Below are 14,474 nucleotides of genomic sequence, written 5' to 3'. Positions count from 1 at the left end.
ACTCTTAAAAAAGGTGCTATAATACAACAACGGATAATAACCAAATAACCTGTTGTTATATTCCAGCACCATTTTTCGGAGCGTTAGTATACAATTGAGTTCTCATACAAAGTGTATTTCTTCAATCTACTGAAGGGTGTTTTTTTTTTATTTAAATGGGCCCATGCCCTCCTCCCACGGTCGCATTAGGCTCGGGAGTTTCGGCCCATAGGCGACCGGTTATTACCCAGCCTAGCTTTCGCGCCTGCACGCTGCGCGGACAGGCTTTCTTCCTTGATCGTTCGAGTGACGACCGCGGTCGGGTTGACCGTTGCTGCTGGTGGTCTCCGGCATCACTATCATTTATGGAGACGGGACTGAAGGGTGTTGTTGACAATCCAACAATTCTCGAATAGTTCGAATTTTGGGTTCCCGAACGTCTTTGAGAGTTACAATTGCATTCTCTTTTGATGCCCATTAGAGCCAGGACATCTACATTAGCCGACTCACCAATCCAGCTCCTTAATACGCTGACATTGAACACTGATATATTTAATGTAATCTACAAGGAGCTGGTCTGGTTCATATCATTTCATTTTAATATTGTATGTTTTTTCTTTTTATACATATTATGTATTATTTTTGACCATCGTAGCGCATTAGAGTAACCTGTAACGAGTTCAATCAAAACCATTCGCCAACCACAGCAACCAGAAAAATTGGAATGTTCAGTTTATAGTGACGTAATGAATGTTCTCCAATTACAAAAATCAAAATATTTTTGTGATTAAAACTTATAATATTAATGTGGAACCCTTAAAGTTGGCAATGTGATTGAATGGCAGCTAAAATTGAGGCCGATCCAGAGATATCAATGCAAAAAATAGCTTACAAGACTGGACTCTCATGGTTCAGTGTCCAAAATGCATTAAAAAATTTTATGGTAACTGAGAATGAAAAATGGATAAAATATTATATTTTAATAAATAAAATTAAGCAAACACAATAATGTTTTCGATGGTGGCTATGAGGAGCTGGAACAATTAATATGGAATAGTGCACATCTTTTTTTTTCACAACAATAATTTTTTTTAATGTTTATTGATTTGTGAATTTTTAACAATTGTATATATGTGTATGTTTACGTATGTATGTGTCGAAGTGCGTGTTTGAATGATGTGTATGTATATGAAATATTGAATAAATATTTTTTGTGTAAAGGCCATCATGACACATCGAGGAAACCTGGCAAATCATGAAATCAGATTTGTAATAAATAAATAGTGAAATAAAAACGGTTATAAACAGAGTACTTTGTGTTACATTTCAAAAGTTTGAATAAACGAGAGATTAAATACCTGCCTGAACAGGTAGTCGCATCAATGATGAAATGATATTGTTAAATTAATATTTTATGAACTTGTTTTTGGGTATGAATCGAAATGTTTACTGGAAGAAATGTTATTTGATTTATGTTATTAGCAAATGAACAATTTAGTCATTGAATATTCTATACTTAACCGCTATTGTTATAGTGTTTAATGATAATATTTTAGAATTAAATGGCACTATTTAATGCAGCTAAAGGGTTTAACCACTTACTTACCAAATTAAATATTTTAAAAAATGGCATGTACTTTGTATATTATCAGTTGTATTGTATTTTGACATAATTTGATTGTATATGAAGTCATGTGAAATAAAAAACGTTTTCAATCTAAATGATTAAATATATTTTCTTTTAACATGTAATAATATAATATATATATATGTATATAAATTATTTTCCACGCACGTATAATACTCGTAATAATATTTGTCTTACAGCTAAGCTTTCACACATATAATACATACATTTTTTTCTTAGTACGCATCTCTAATTCCGCACAATCAAAACATGCTTATTTTTACGACATATAAAATAATATATTCATGTAATTGAAAACCATGAACAGATTTCGTTTATCTTATACTTAAAGTTAATACACCGTTTAAAAAATCGTTACAAAGAGACAACTTATATTGTAGATTTGTTAAAAAAAAACTTACGTGAGCAATTTAAATAATAAAATTAACTTACACTTGTATTTATCATATGTATTTTACTATAAAGTATGTCTAATTGGTTTTTTAATGCGAAACGGGTAAAATCGTTGCTGATATTATAAAAAACAAATTTGGGAAGATACGAAATAAATTAATCACTTCTTTATCACACGCACGAAATCAATATAATTATGTAAGTATCCGATAAAAATATATTTTGCTAATTAAAAAAAATAATAAAATTGTTACTGATGAGAATGTTGTATCGTGAAATATGTCAACATTTCTTCGACTGGCCTCAACATTGTTAAAATTATCTTCAATAACCTTAAAGTTAATTTAAATGAAAATATTAAAAATGGCCCTATCACATGGTAACTTAGAAGTAAAATTACAAATCATAATGTTATTGCATAAAATATTTTTTAAAGAAATTTAAGATTTTAAACGAGTGATTATCCATGCATTTTCTCCACAAATCTAACGGAGCGTACAAATTTTGAAATATTTTCGTTTTTTAAATAATACTGTTAAAGAATTACATTTTAAGATCTGTGAGATAAATATCACTCGTGCGCACTAAAATAAAATCTAAATCAATAATACAAACCAAAATTTTGAGATCATTTAAAAAATCATACATTTCTATATGAAACGATCATATTATTATTGTTTTCGTGTTCAAAAACAACCACAAAAATTAATTAACTTAATTCTTATTTAATAATCATAAAATCTATGAAAGAAAAATTGATTTATGATTTACTTCTTAACATGTATCGTTAAATTAACTATCATAAATTTTTGGCCAAGACTTTATATGATTTTATGTACAGTATTGCGACGACAATTGCGTATAAAGTAATTTTTAGATGAGCAATGAGTTTCGTCTTCATATTTATTGATGAATTTTCGATCACCTAAAAACCACTTTGCGTTTGTAAACTTAACGAGAATAATAATTTAACAGTACGCGTACAACTGGCAAACAAGCAAAACTACAAAACTTATCCTGAAACGAGCTTTTCTTCACTATCCAAATCAAACTATTTCACTAACGTTTACGTACTATATAGCTTTTTAATTTTGATAAGGATCGTAGTAAACTATTTAATTACACAAAAATATTGTTTAACACTATATATTGATAAATAAAATTTCATGGTAACTTATCACATAATACACGTCTAAGTTGAAAATACACAACAGGATTGTACGACGAGCATTAAAACGAAAGCTTCTACATATACAATTATTTGCAAGACGACATCTTTGTCGGCGATGATATATTTAACGTAACGATTGATCGATGAGTCGATAAGTACATAAAAATTGATAGATTGATTGGCTTTCGATTTGATTCCTTTTGAGACCTGACACGATTATCAATATCACACACGCACAAGACACTAAGCTAAACAATAATTTATATAAAAAAATACTTCTTACAGGCTCATCGATATTATAATATCAAATTTTAAAAATATTTACATTTACTTATGTCATAAATATATATTTTTTTATTACCCTATCTTTATTACGAAGGAATAAATAATAATCTCTGCGTTTTACTATACGAATACATAAACAATATTGAATTATATAGAATTTTTAATATATAAGGTACATTATAGCAATAATTTGATAAAACAAAATGTAATCTTGACAACAACCGCTAACCGCCGACCGTTTCAGATTTATCGATCCGCAGTCAATCACGTTGTAAATCTATAAAATTATTAAGTAAAATTTTAACGCAAAACATAACATCTCTTTAAATATAATTTATACATGTTTGTACCATAATAATTAGTGAATTACACTAACTCTTTTATTGGAATAGAATCGCGATGGTCTTATATACGCTCGAAAAATAATTAAACATTGTACGGTAAGTTACCAGAGTTTGACTCTTTATTTGTTGAAGCAATATTTTTGTGCTTTTCATCAAAAATATAAATTAGGCCATTCATCAAAGAAGTGAAACTATTTTCAATAATCAATGTATAAATATATTTTTATTGTATTGTGTATATGTATATATCTGATTCAATATATTTAACAGTAGGATGCAAAAATGTTCAGCATATCTCACAATATTGATTCTAATCAGTGGTGTCATCCCAATTCAGAAACTGCTATAAAAATAGTTATTTTATTAAAATAAAGCTCGGCCGCGTAGCGCGAATTTTTTAAATATTTTTCAGTGGTTTCTGGAAACTCTCCGGATGACACCACTAATTTTTGTCGATATTAATAACTAGGGTATCTGTTAATGGATTATAAGAATTATTTAATATGTATCTTGAATCTAAAATAATAATTAAAATAAGATTTACGCACATATCTCAATTACGATCTAGCTTGAATCTCATGCGACAATATTTGCACAAAGATTTATGTTTCATTAAGAAAAACAACAACAAAATCTATAATTGGCTAATATACACATTATTATAGTTTATTAATTAATTAAAAAACGTTGTATTGATTGACAGTTAAGAGTTATTATCATAATTAGACTATTTCGATATTGATATGAACGATTGATATTGTAATTGACTAGATTCATGGAGATACGGCGTTAATCAAAGCATTGTTACTAGTAGAAATGGCAAAGAAAACTATCATACGTATTAAAATTTGGCATGGAAATTATCTTTTAAACGTTCAAATAAATATTTGCTTTCGAACAATATAAATACATCTTCAAGATTCAACAGCACTTTGAGAAACGAATAAGAAATTATTGCTCCTAAGTAATAATTATCACATTTATTTATTCATCACACGTCAGCTGCAGAGTATAAATATATATATATATATGTAGTTTTTCATCAAAATATGTCTACATTTTGATAGATAAAGGCTGGTTATTAACCGTTTGAAAGAAAATCATTGTTAACTCGAAGCAAATACATATTTAAAAATCATGATGTGATCGATCGTCCGACATAATTACACTTAAGGATATCGTCGACATTTAAAATGTATCGGTATCTCCTAATACGATGGCACAGTTTTCATTTTTCGCATTGAATTGATTCACCTTTGGCAGTGCTTTGAATATTGTTGTCGAGATCGCTTTGAAAAAAAATTACAAATAGAAAACTTATATAATATTATAATAATAAATAATAATATAAATAAAATTAATTTATCTTTATAATATTAAATATAATAATAATATATATATATATATATAGATTTTTAAAATAAAAATATCACACTTATTAATTGTACATTATACACAAATGGTAAATTATAAAGTTGCACACAAAGTACTGGGAAAAGTGTATACGAATGATTCACCCAGCAGTCTTATTTGTATGCGACCGACCTATCAGTCAAGAGATGCATCTCCTTTGACAGTCACATATATTAATTTATATTATTAATTTGGACACATTTCTGGTTGAACGAATCGTCTGCGTCTGCTTCGGACAGACGTTGATAAACAAAGTTTATAGACAGACAAGCATTTAATCCATATACCAATACGTTTGACATGGAGGATTTAAGGCATATGAGGCTCAGATCGTCCTTTAAAATTTTACCATCATTAAAAAGAAACACTGTAGTTTATGATAAAATTAATAACACCACACCACCATGTCAAATATAATAGTAACATTTAATAGTTCTCAACCCTCTTCTATATATAAATCGGTTTTATTTATTAACATTATTCTTACAACTATGCAGTCTTATTAGCATGTAACACAGAATAATTTTTTTTGTGATAATAAATTGATTTGATTAATCAAAATAATATAGAATAAACGAGATGTTATTAAACAACAATTTAATGTAAAAAAACTGCAGCAATGAGTCAATACAAATTTAATTATGCACTTTTTTTCGGACTGCAGGATAAATTATAGAAAAGGGTTAATATGTTGATACAACATTTTGACGATTTTCATTTTGAATGTGTTCAAAGTCACAATTTTTAACGAGATATGTTAGTCAATTGTCGATTACGAGGTCTTAAGAAACGGTCCTCGTTTTTTTTATAAAATGGCATTTATGTTCTTTTTTTCATATCATTCGATCTCCAATTCCTTATTACATATGACCATAAAAGAAGAATGCATTATTACGCTTTTTTTATATTGTCTTCCCGATATAACTATTATGATCATAGAAATTGCATGCACTTGACTTGGCGTTATCATTAAAATTAATTCTTTGAGAATTTTTCCCAACATATAATGTCATCACTGCTGCTTTTAAAGTAGCTCTTCAATGTGACCCTTAAGAATAACTACATTGTATTACATTTACCTTGAAAGATTTATATACAGTTTTAAATCAATGCACCACACAAATTTTAACTACTCTATGCATTTATATATACACACACAGGGTAATTCAAATTTACATGTTTTCATACAAAGAAGTCATAATCGATTTTATAAATTTGCAAGAATAGTATTAAGGGGAGTTTCAAGAAGTTCATATGTATTTTTTACTCTGTCTCACTGAAAGCTACTTTTAAAAAATATATACTCCACATACAAAAATATCATGCCCAACTAGATATAAAACCTTTTCATTCAAAAAATAACCATTTTAAAATCAGAAATAACATATTATTTTTTATAAAATAAGATATGTCATAAAAATACATATTTTAAAATAGCCATTTCACATTTTATGTTAAGTATATATAAATAAACTGTTGTTTAAAATCTTTTTAAATCCTCAAGATATTATATCTGTATACATATAGAAAATTTATCTTTCATGTGACCAACAAATTCATAACTCTTCATCAAAACATTTTCAGCTTAAGAAACGGTTTCACAGTATCATACAATACATATAATAATGATATATTTTTCAATACATCCCACTTCTAACTATGCATTGACATTATTTCGTCTTATCAGTACATCCATTTAAAGGCATAACGAGAGTTTCGAATCTACAGCCAATGGCAGTGATAACGTTTAAAGGTTCGGATGCTTTAGTTAAAAGAAGGGCGTATTTGTAAACTTTGAGTAAATCGAAACCTTACGATTAAATTGTCATTAAATAACACTTACGGATATACTCTTTTATATATAGGAAATATCGAATCTTACGTTACGTAAATCACTAATGAAACGACGGTTATTAGAAACGCTAGACGATAATCACTGTTCTTAAAAATAACTCTGTCTTTGACGGAGTCACGTGAAACTGTACGTTAACACTGCTCTTTCAGAACTTTTCGATCGACTCGAAATCGACGAAAATCTTTCTTCTTAGTTAGTCGCCGAACCTCGTGCAGGCTTTCTTCCATTTACATTGCGTGCACCAATCATCACGGCGGTTCATGCCATACTGCTTACGACACTTTTTGCTCTCGCGAGGACGGCGAACTGGACTCGAGGGTCCACCGGATAATTTCATGTGCTTCAAAGGAGTATTCTATAATAATAATAAACAAATAAAACAATGATAATCTTAAGCGTATATTTATGTAAATATCGAAGATAATGTAGTAAGACTTACGGGAGAGTTTGAGTTGGGCCACGGTGTTTGGATTACGCTCGGTATCGCAATTGGCCCTGTGGGCAAGAAGTTAAACGCAGCTTGCCCTTGCTGTAGCAGCAATCCTTGTCTGCAATAAAATAATTAAAAATCTACTTAGTGTATATAAATAAATATAGTTATTAATTTAATTGAAATTGTATAATATACACACGAAGGTGAAACAAATGAAAACCATAAATATCAATACAAGTATTCCAGTAAGTACGCAATCACTGATACACCGCCTGCTTCATCTCTTTGTTGGACCTGAACCTATTTCCTCCCATCCCTTCTAATGAGTGGTTCAAAGTTATAAAAATTACTGTGAGCAATACTTTACCAAACTGAACTTTCATTCATTGATTAATTTTAAATACTATATGTATCACTACTGTTAATTTAAACGACAATAGAGCAGTGTTTTGAATTTGTATCACGCTTTTAAGGTTTTCATTTGATACAGTCGTATATTTTTATAAAAAATAAATTACCTATACGATCCCACGAACTGTCTCTGATAGTCTGGATCTTCGTGCGGCGGTCTGCACATGTCTCTGTGGGACAGCGTCGGCGGTGGAGGCGCATCTGTCTCTGTGTAATAGAATTCTTCTTCGCCATCGCTCGGCGCCACATTTTCTCTCGTTCTGTTGAAAAGATTATGCCTTATCAGTATAATGCAATATATTAAACGCGACGGTGGCATAATATAAACTATAAGCGAAAATATCATTGAACTATCCGGCGATGAGCACGTGTAAGAAATAACAAACAAATCTTAATAGCTGAGACCTTGCGTTTCAAGGTCTTGCTTATCAATGCACGCTAATAAGTGCCTATTATATTATATTATACAACTGCAGCTTTTCACGACTAAACTCGTCGTAAATTAAATAATATTCTTCTTAAAGTGACCGTCATCTGTTGCTATTAACAGTTACAGAATTAAATGATATTGTCAGAGAGTCAACAATAATTGCATTTCTATTTTTGTATTTCACTACTCACAGTCGTAAATCAAAGTAGCTTAAGCTAATCAACCTTGATATTCATTAGCAAGATTATGGCAATCTAGGAAAACCTAGAGATGAGACAAATTTTGCGATTATTACTATTAGCGCACATCCCCCAGATTTGATAGAATAAAAATAATGTTTGTGACAATGTCAGCGATTTTATGCAATATTGCTTCAATCCAGGGCTTCAAACAGAGACGTCGTGGGAGGACAGGAAACAGGTGGGGACATATGCACCACCTCCCTTGAATTCAGAGAAAAAAATGTATGTATCGGCGCCGTATAATATGTATAAATCGGCGCGGACACGATTTTATTGCTTTTGACGTGAATTTTTGACTTCTGATAAGAGATAATTATTTTTTGCGCTCTCCTATTGGTTAAAATTCTTTCATTTAATTCTCACTTATTGTAAGTCGTAATATTGTTATAAAAAGTCTTAATATGAACCCTACATAAAACATTCTAAACAGGGACCCCCTTGAATTTGGTCAAAAAAATGCATGTTATTTAATGAAACACTGAATTTTAATTTAATTTTATTTTATTTCTTAATTTAATTTCTTAATTTCGCCCCCCTCCCTGAAAAAAGCTGAAATGACGTTCTTAGCTTCGTACCGGAACTGAACCAAAAACTGGAAACTGGATAAAAACGTTAGTTCAGTTCGGTACATGTTCAAACACGCAGTCACATAAAGTCCGAAATATTTGGAACATTTCACAATTTTTAGAGAAATCAATTACAATCACAAATGAATAAGCACAATCATTTAGTGAAACGTCAGATGGATTTGGAGGATTTTTTAAAAAGAAAAGAATTGGCAATATAGATACATAGATTTCCTATTTCTATATATTATATGTGGACATTGAATTCATATTGAATAACTTTAACCATGTACAAATATTAGACATAAAAAATATTTTAGAATATGGGGGGGGGGGAATAAAAATACATATCCCCATTTATACAAAATTGCAATGGCGGTTTTACGATCTCCGACAACATAAGTTAGTATTGAAAGGGTCTTCTCTGATTTAAAGTTTATTCTACGAGGCAATAGAAATATACTCCGTTTCATTTAACAGAGTCACTTTAAGGCTTATCTTGTTTAGTTTAAACCCGTGACTCCCAAAGTGGTCTATATCGACCACCAGTCGTGGTGGTCGATATAGACCACAATAGTGGATTTGAGCAGGTTTAGGTTGAAATTTTATTATTAAAGCATCAGGTTCATTCCTCACACTAAAAGCAAATATTTTTTACTTAGTTATTTTATGTAACAGATATTAAATTTTAATTTGGTTTGTTTTAATTTGAATTTAATTAATAAATATATAAAACTTTGTGTTTTTTTAAGTTTTTCACACTAGAAATTTAAATCTTTCAAAGTGAGTAGCACTATACAAGCTGTCAAAAACACATTTGAAGTTGATGATTTTGCAAAAAATCAGGTAAGCAGGGGCGGTCCACTCAAAAACGAAAAACATGGCAAGTGGTCTAATTAATTATTATTTATATTATATTATCGTAACAAGTAAAGTACTATGCTTTTTAAAATAAGGAAAAATTGTTCTAAATTATGGTAGAAAATTAATTTATATAGGTACCAATAAATATACATATTTATTAAAGTTAAAAATTATTCACTTGGAGCTGGACCGAAAACCGAAAGCAGAAAAAAACGTTATATTTTCAGGAACCTAAACCGGAACTGAACAGATATTTTTTTAGTTAAGTAGAGCAAAAACCGAAATGAAAAAGTCCGTGTGGAACCTATGAATTTTATTAAAGGTTTAAAGCCATGCTAAATTAGTTAACGAAATAATTTAATATTTTATTATTTTTAGACGTCTACATACATATAAAATAATTTACTGAATTTGGACCACTTAAACACCAGTAACACACTGGTGATTCAATTTTTTAAAACAAATTAATTTTTTAAAACAATTATTTTTTTTACAATAAAATAATTTTTTAAAACAAATTAAATCAAATGTGAAAAATGTGGTGTAAATTTACATGAAGGGTGTTTCAGACTCTTCCATATTCGTTAATTCATGTTTATATATATATATTATATTTACATTACTTTGTAATATTAGTTGTATTTGAACAAACTTTTTTCCTATTTTAGATTTCTAACTTTTACCTCATTGTATTCCCAGTGTTTCAATTTTGGAACATCTCGAGAAACTCGCATAAAACCAATACAAATGTATTAAAATAAAATATTTCATATTTCATAATTTTTAAGAAAAAAAAATTCAGGCAAAATGGGTTAAAACATATTAATTCATTATTAAATAATTTTCTTTTTTGATTCCTAAAGATTATTGTACTTGCATCATTTATCAGCAAATCAAGTATTTTATATTTATTTTATGAAGATAAATAACAGGTGACTCACCTATTAGTCTTTGGCGTTTAAAGGGTTGAAAAAATAACAGGCTTCAATAGCCGGAAAATGTTCATGACAATGGCTTAATGTTTCAAGCTGTGATTAGTTTTATCGTGTTACAACTTTTTATGCGTGTAAAAAGTGCGCTATTGCGTATAACAAAATTGCCAGCTCTCGTGAAAGGTTTTCTCGCGAGCACAAAACAGGAAAAGGAACTAATGGCATTGCATGTACTCTCCACTAACCGGTTTTACAGTTACGAATGATCTCTAGAAAGATCATCTTCGCAGATAAATCTACACGACGACGAGTGAGGGGGACATTGAAAAAAAAAACATAAACATAATATACGATAAGATCGTGGCGTAGTACTTACGACAAATGCGCTTTCCTTATGTGCTTCTCCACTGTCCCTCTCGTCTTTGTGGTCGTGTTGCAACCAGGCCATGTGCACTTGTATTGTATGTGTCCGCGATCGGTCTGAAAGTGAAAAAAGATCATTAGTTATCAACATCAACATTAAACAAAGAGAGAATTCGCAAATATCGACGTGGCGTTTTTGAGGTCAGACCTTCCCGATGCAACGGCGGAGCCACCGGCAACTGGGTCAGGTCACGAGCCCAGGAAACTAGGGCAACCCAGGGCCCTTCAGAGCAACAGATATATATGACGATGGCGTGTGAAAGCGTGATCGATAAAATCCTGGCTATGCCAGGACGAAGCGCGCTTCACAAAGGAAAGAGTGAAATACGGCGCAAAAGAACCCGCGAGTTTTCCTATGGTCTAATTTTGATTTCGGTCTATTGTAGTTTACGATAGGTTCTGCAAATAAAGCTCCCTTTCTTCGTTTTGCTACAATAAATCCAATCTTAACGGAGCTATAGAATTATCAGTTTTAACCACGCTATTTAATGATTTGAGTTGTATTAATAGAATGCGAAACAATGACCGCTCAATTCGGTCAAAGTCAATGAATAGTGCTTGAACAGTTTCGAAGGTAAATTTTACATTTTATACTGCTTCTGTAATTCTTATAAACATAAAATAATGATAAATTCTCACTAAAACCTAATTTGCATAAAACATTCTAGAATGTTCTGAATGATAAGGAAAGTGAGAAAATCATTTTTTCTTAAATTTACCAATAAGGTACTGAGTAAGCAAACTTTGCTCATTGTTATTTTTTTAAATTTGGATGACGTGATGCTTCAATTATATTGACATAAAAATGTTCGAAAAAATATTTTTATATAATATATAAAAAGAGAAAGTGCCTTGAACCAATAATTTACTAAATGTAGCTGATGTAAATACTGCAGCACAAGCACGAATGTAATAGCGTATCGGTTGAGTGCCGGACTTTCTATGATTCACGCATCAAAATCAAATTTTACATTTTAAGATTACGATATTAAAACAAATACTGTTTTAAAAAGATTGTTGATTGAATTATTGTATAAATAATATACAACAATGCTGACATATCTCAAATTTTTATTTTTAAATATTACATAATATAATAATTTATTTGCAAGTGAAATAATATTTTATTAAATATGTAATGATGTACTCATTGTTATAAAAAGTCTTAATATGATTCTAAACAGGGACTCCCTTGAATTTGGCCAGAAAAATGCATGTCATGAAATACCGCGAATCTGAGTGTGCCAACTTTTGCCCTTCGCAGCCCTGTTGCAGATGAGGATGTTTATGTGCCAATTGCATCGCTTTTTAGATACAAAACAAAATGTGTTCCATGCCTTAAAACGGTGCAAATGTTTACACAGTGATCGGTAGCCAAAGGGTAGTACATATAATAAAAATATTATGTGTATGGTAAAATTTATGAGTCTAGTGCGCGTCTTTTCACAGTCGTATAATTTCCGTGATGAATGGGAATTATCCTATTTTCATCATCGTTACTGTGTTTAATATGTGACGTTTCCGTCGCAATACTTAAGAAAATGAATTTAGAGCGCCATTTAATATGTTAGCTGTTAAATTGCAATCGAAGTTTCCTAATAATTTTAAAATAATTATTTACGCATGTATAACGATAACAATTTATTTGAAAATGTCTGTGCAGTATGAAGATGTCCGTGCGCTGCGAATGTCGGAACAACAATGAAATAGTTGGAATGTACTCGGCGCAAGCGGACCAATGAAATACCGTTGTGAAATATGAGATAAGCCTCAAGGTGACCTTCAGATCTGCAAGAGCCAGAGTGTCCAAATTTTATCCACCGCTTTATTTGTGCGTTCGAGAGCTGTATACATATAACGGTCAAAGCCAATTGAAATGTGTGCTATTTTTGCTTCTATCTATGATGCAATGCAGGTTATTATCGCGTCATATTTTATGTTACACAGATTTTTGCTATGTACTCTCAAACACGTATTGATTCGAACGAACGTTTCAAATAAAAATATAGGGGTAAGAGTATATGTATATATGAACCGACAGTGATTTTGATGCAAAGCCATAATAAAGAATATTAATATTTTGCTTTTGTATCACATATTATGTATGCAATCAGTTACTAAAGTACAATATTTATAGCTTGCAGTTCTATTTATATATTATATAGTATATTCACAACCACTGTCCTCGTTCAATTTCACCGTTTCTGAAACTGGGTCATCCACGTTCATAATTCACCGCCGCCACACACCCCCAAGCTCTCCATCCACCCCCTCGACGATCTGTGTCAAGAGTAATGCTAGTGTATGCGTGTTCTAGATATTCAGTTCAAAAAATAATAAACCCCCTGAGCTTTTCGGCTAAGAGATACTGACTAATTTTCGTTTTTCGAGGCATATTTCCTATCTCTGTTTTAGATAGGACGGATGACTGAGAACGCTAGATACGCCTGCCAACGAGTGGCACAAAGAACTTGGCGTCCTTTCAGGAACAAAGAAAATCGAGAGAAATAGCGCGCAAGCGTGCACAATCTATGTACATGTTGCCTATCGACACACTCATACCTGCACGATGCAGCGTGCAATGGCAACAGGGGCTTTCAATCTTTTGCGAAAATAATTAAAATTACAATTAATTTATGTCCAATTATTATTATTAATACTGTATTCAGTTTCAAGTGGAAATCGCAAGTGAAATCCCGCAAGTCGCGTCATCAGTGACGTCACTCGTGAATCATTAGTATGTGAAAAGTGTATCATCAAAAACCAGTTCACGGTCGAACGTCATTTTAGCACGTCGACAGGTCTGTGCAAAAAAATGATGCTGAAATGCAAGCGTTCGCCACAATAGCCACGAAAACGTGTTTAATTGCCTTCACCTTCGTGGAAAACAAAACCTCGCCATTGGCGTTCACAAATTGACATTTAATGACATGATAACTGCCTTTTTTACTTCGAAAATCTGCAATGCGGGCAAACCTTATTTCGTTTTTTAGTGTGTGTGGTACGAAAAGCATTGTTTCGATCGAGTCACTGGCATTGTGTCTGATTCATCTTGGCTGTCGGTGAGTTTTCCGACTCTAACGTG

The 14,474-nt window shown here is 31.1% G+C and overlaps 1 protein-coding gene across 4 annotated transcripts in view; it reads right to left on the bottom strand.

Moving 5' to 3' along the window:
* Nucleotides 1-5,950: 5,950 nt before the first annotated feature.
* The window catches only part of Glut4EF (Glucose transporter 4 enhancer factor), a 124,923-nt gene continuing 116,399 nt past the window's right edge, over nt 5,951-14,474 (bottom strand). For all 4 annotated transcript variants that reach the window (XM_088195821.1, XM_088195823.1, XM_088195824.1 and 1 more), the window contains 4 exons: nt 11,343-11,446; nt 8,040-8,192; nt 7,528-7,636; nt 5,951-7,443 (listed from right to left, as the gene is read on the bottom strand). In XM_088195821.1, the coding sequence (XP_088051947.1) occupies nt 7,282-7,443; nt 7,528-7,636; nt 8,040-8,192; nt 11,343-11,446 (528 nt within the window). In that variant the 3' untranslated portion in view covers nt 5,951-7,281. The remainder of the gene's footprint in view (nt 7,444-7,527; nt 7,637-8,039; nt 8,193-11,342; nt 11,447-14,474) is intronic.

This window comes from Plectrocnemia conspersa, unplaced genomic scaffold (genome assembly GCF_051122295.1).
Source record: "Plectrocnemia conspersa isolate PC_06_02 unplaced genomic scaffold, ASM5112229v1 ptg000010l, whole genome shotgun sequence".
In the NCBI taxonomy this organism is placed as follows: Eukaryota; Metazoa; Arthropoda; class Insecta; order Trichoptera; family Polycentropodidae; genus Plectrocnemia; species Plectrocnemia conspersa.
Note: the sequence above shows the minus strand (reverse complement) of the source record. Positions and strands in the feature narration are given on the sequence as shown.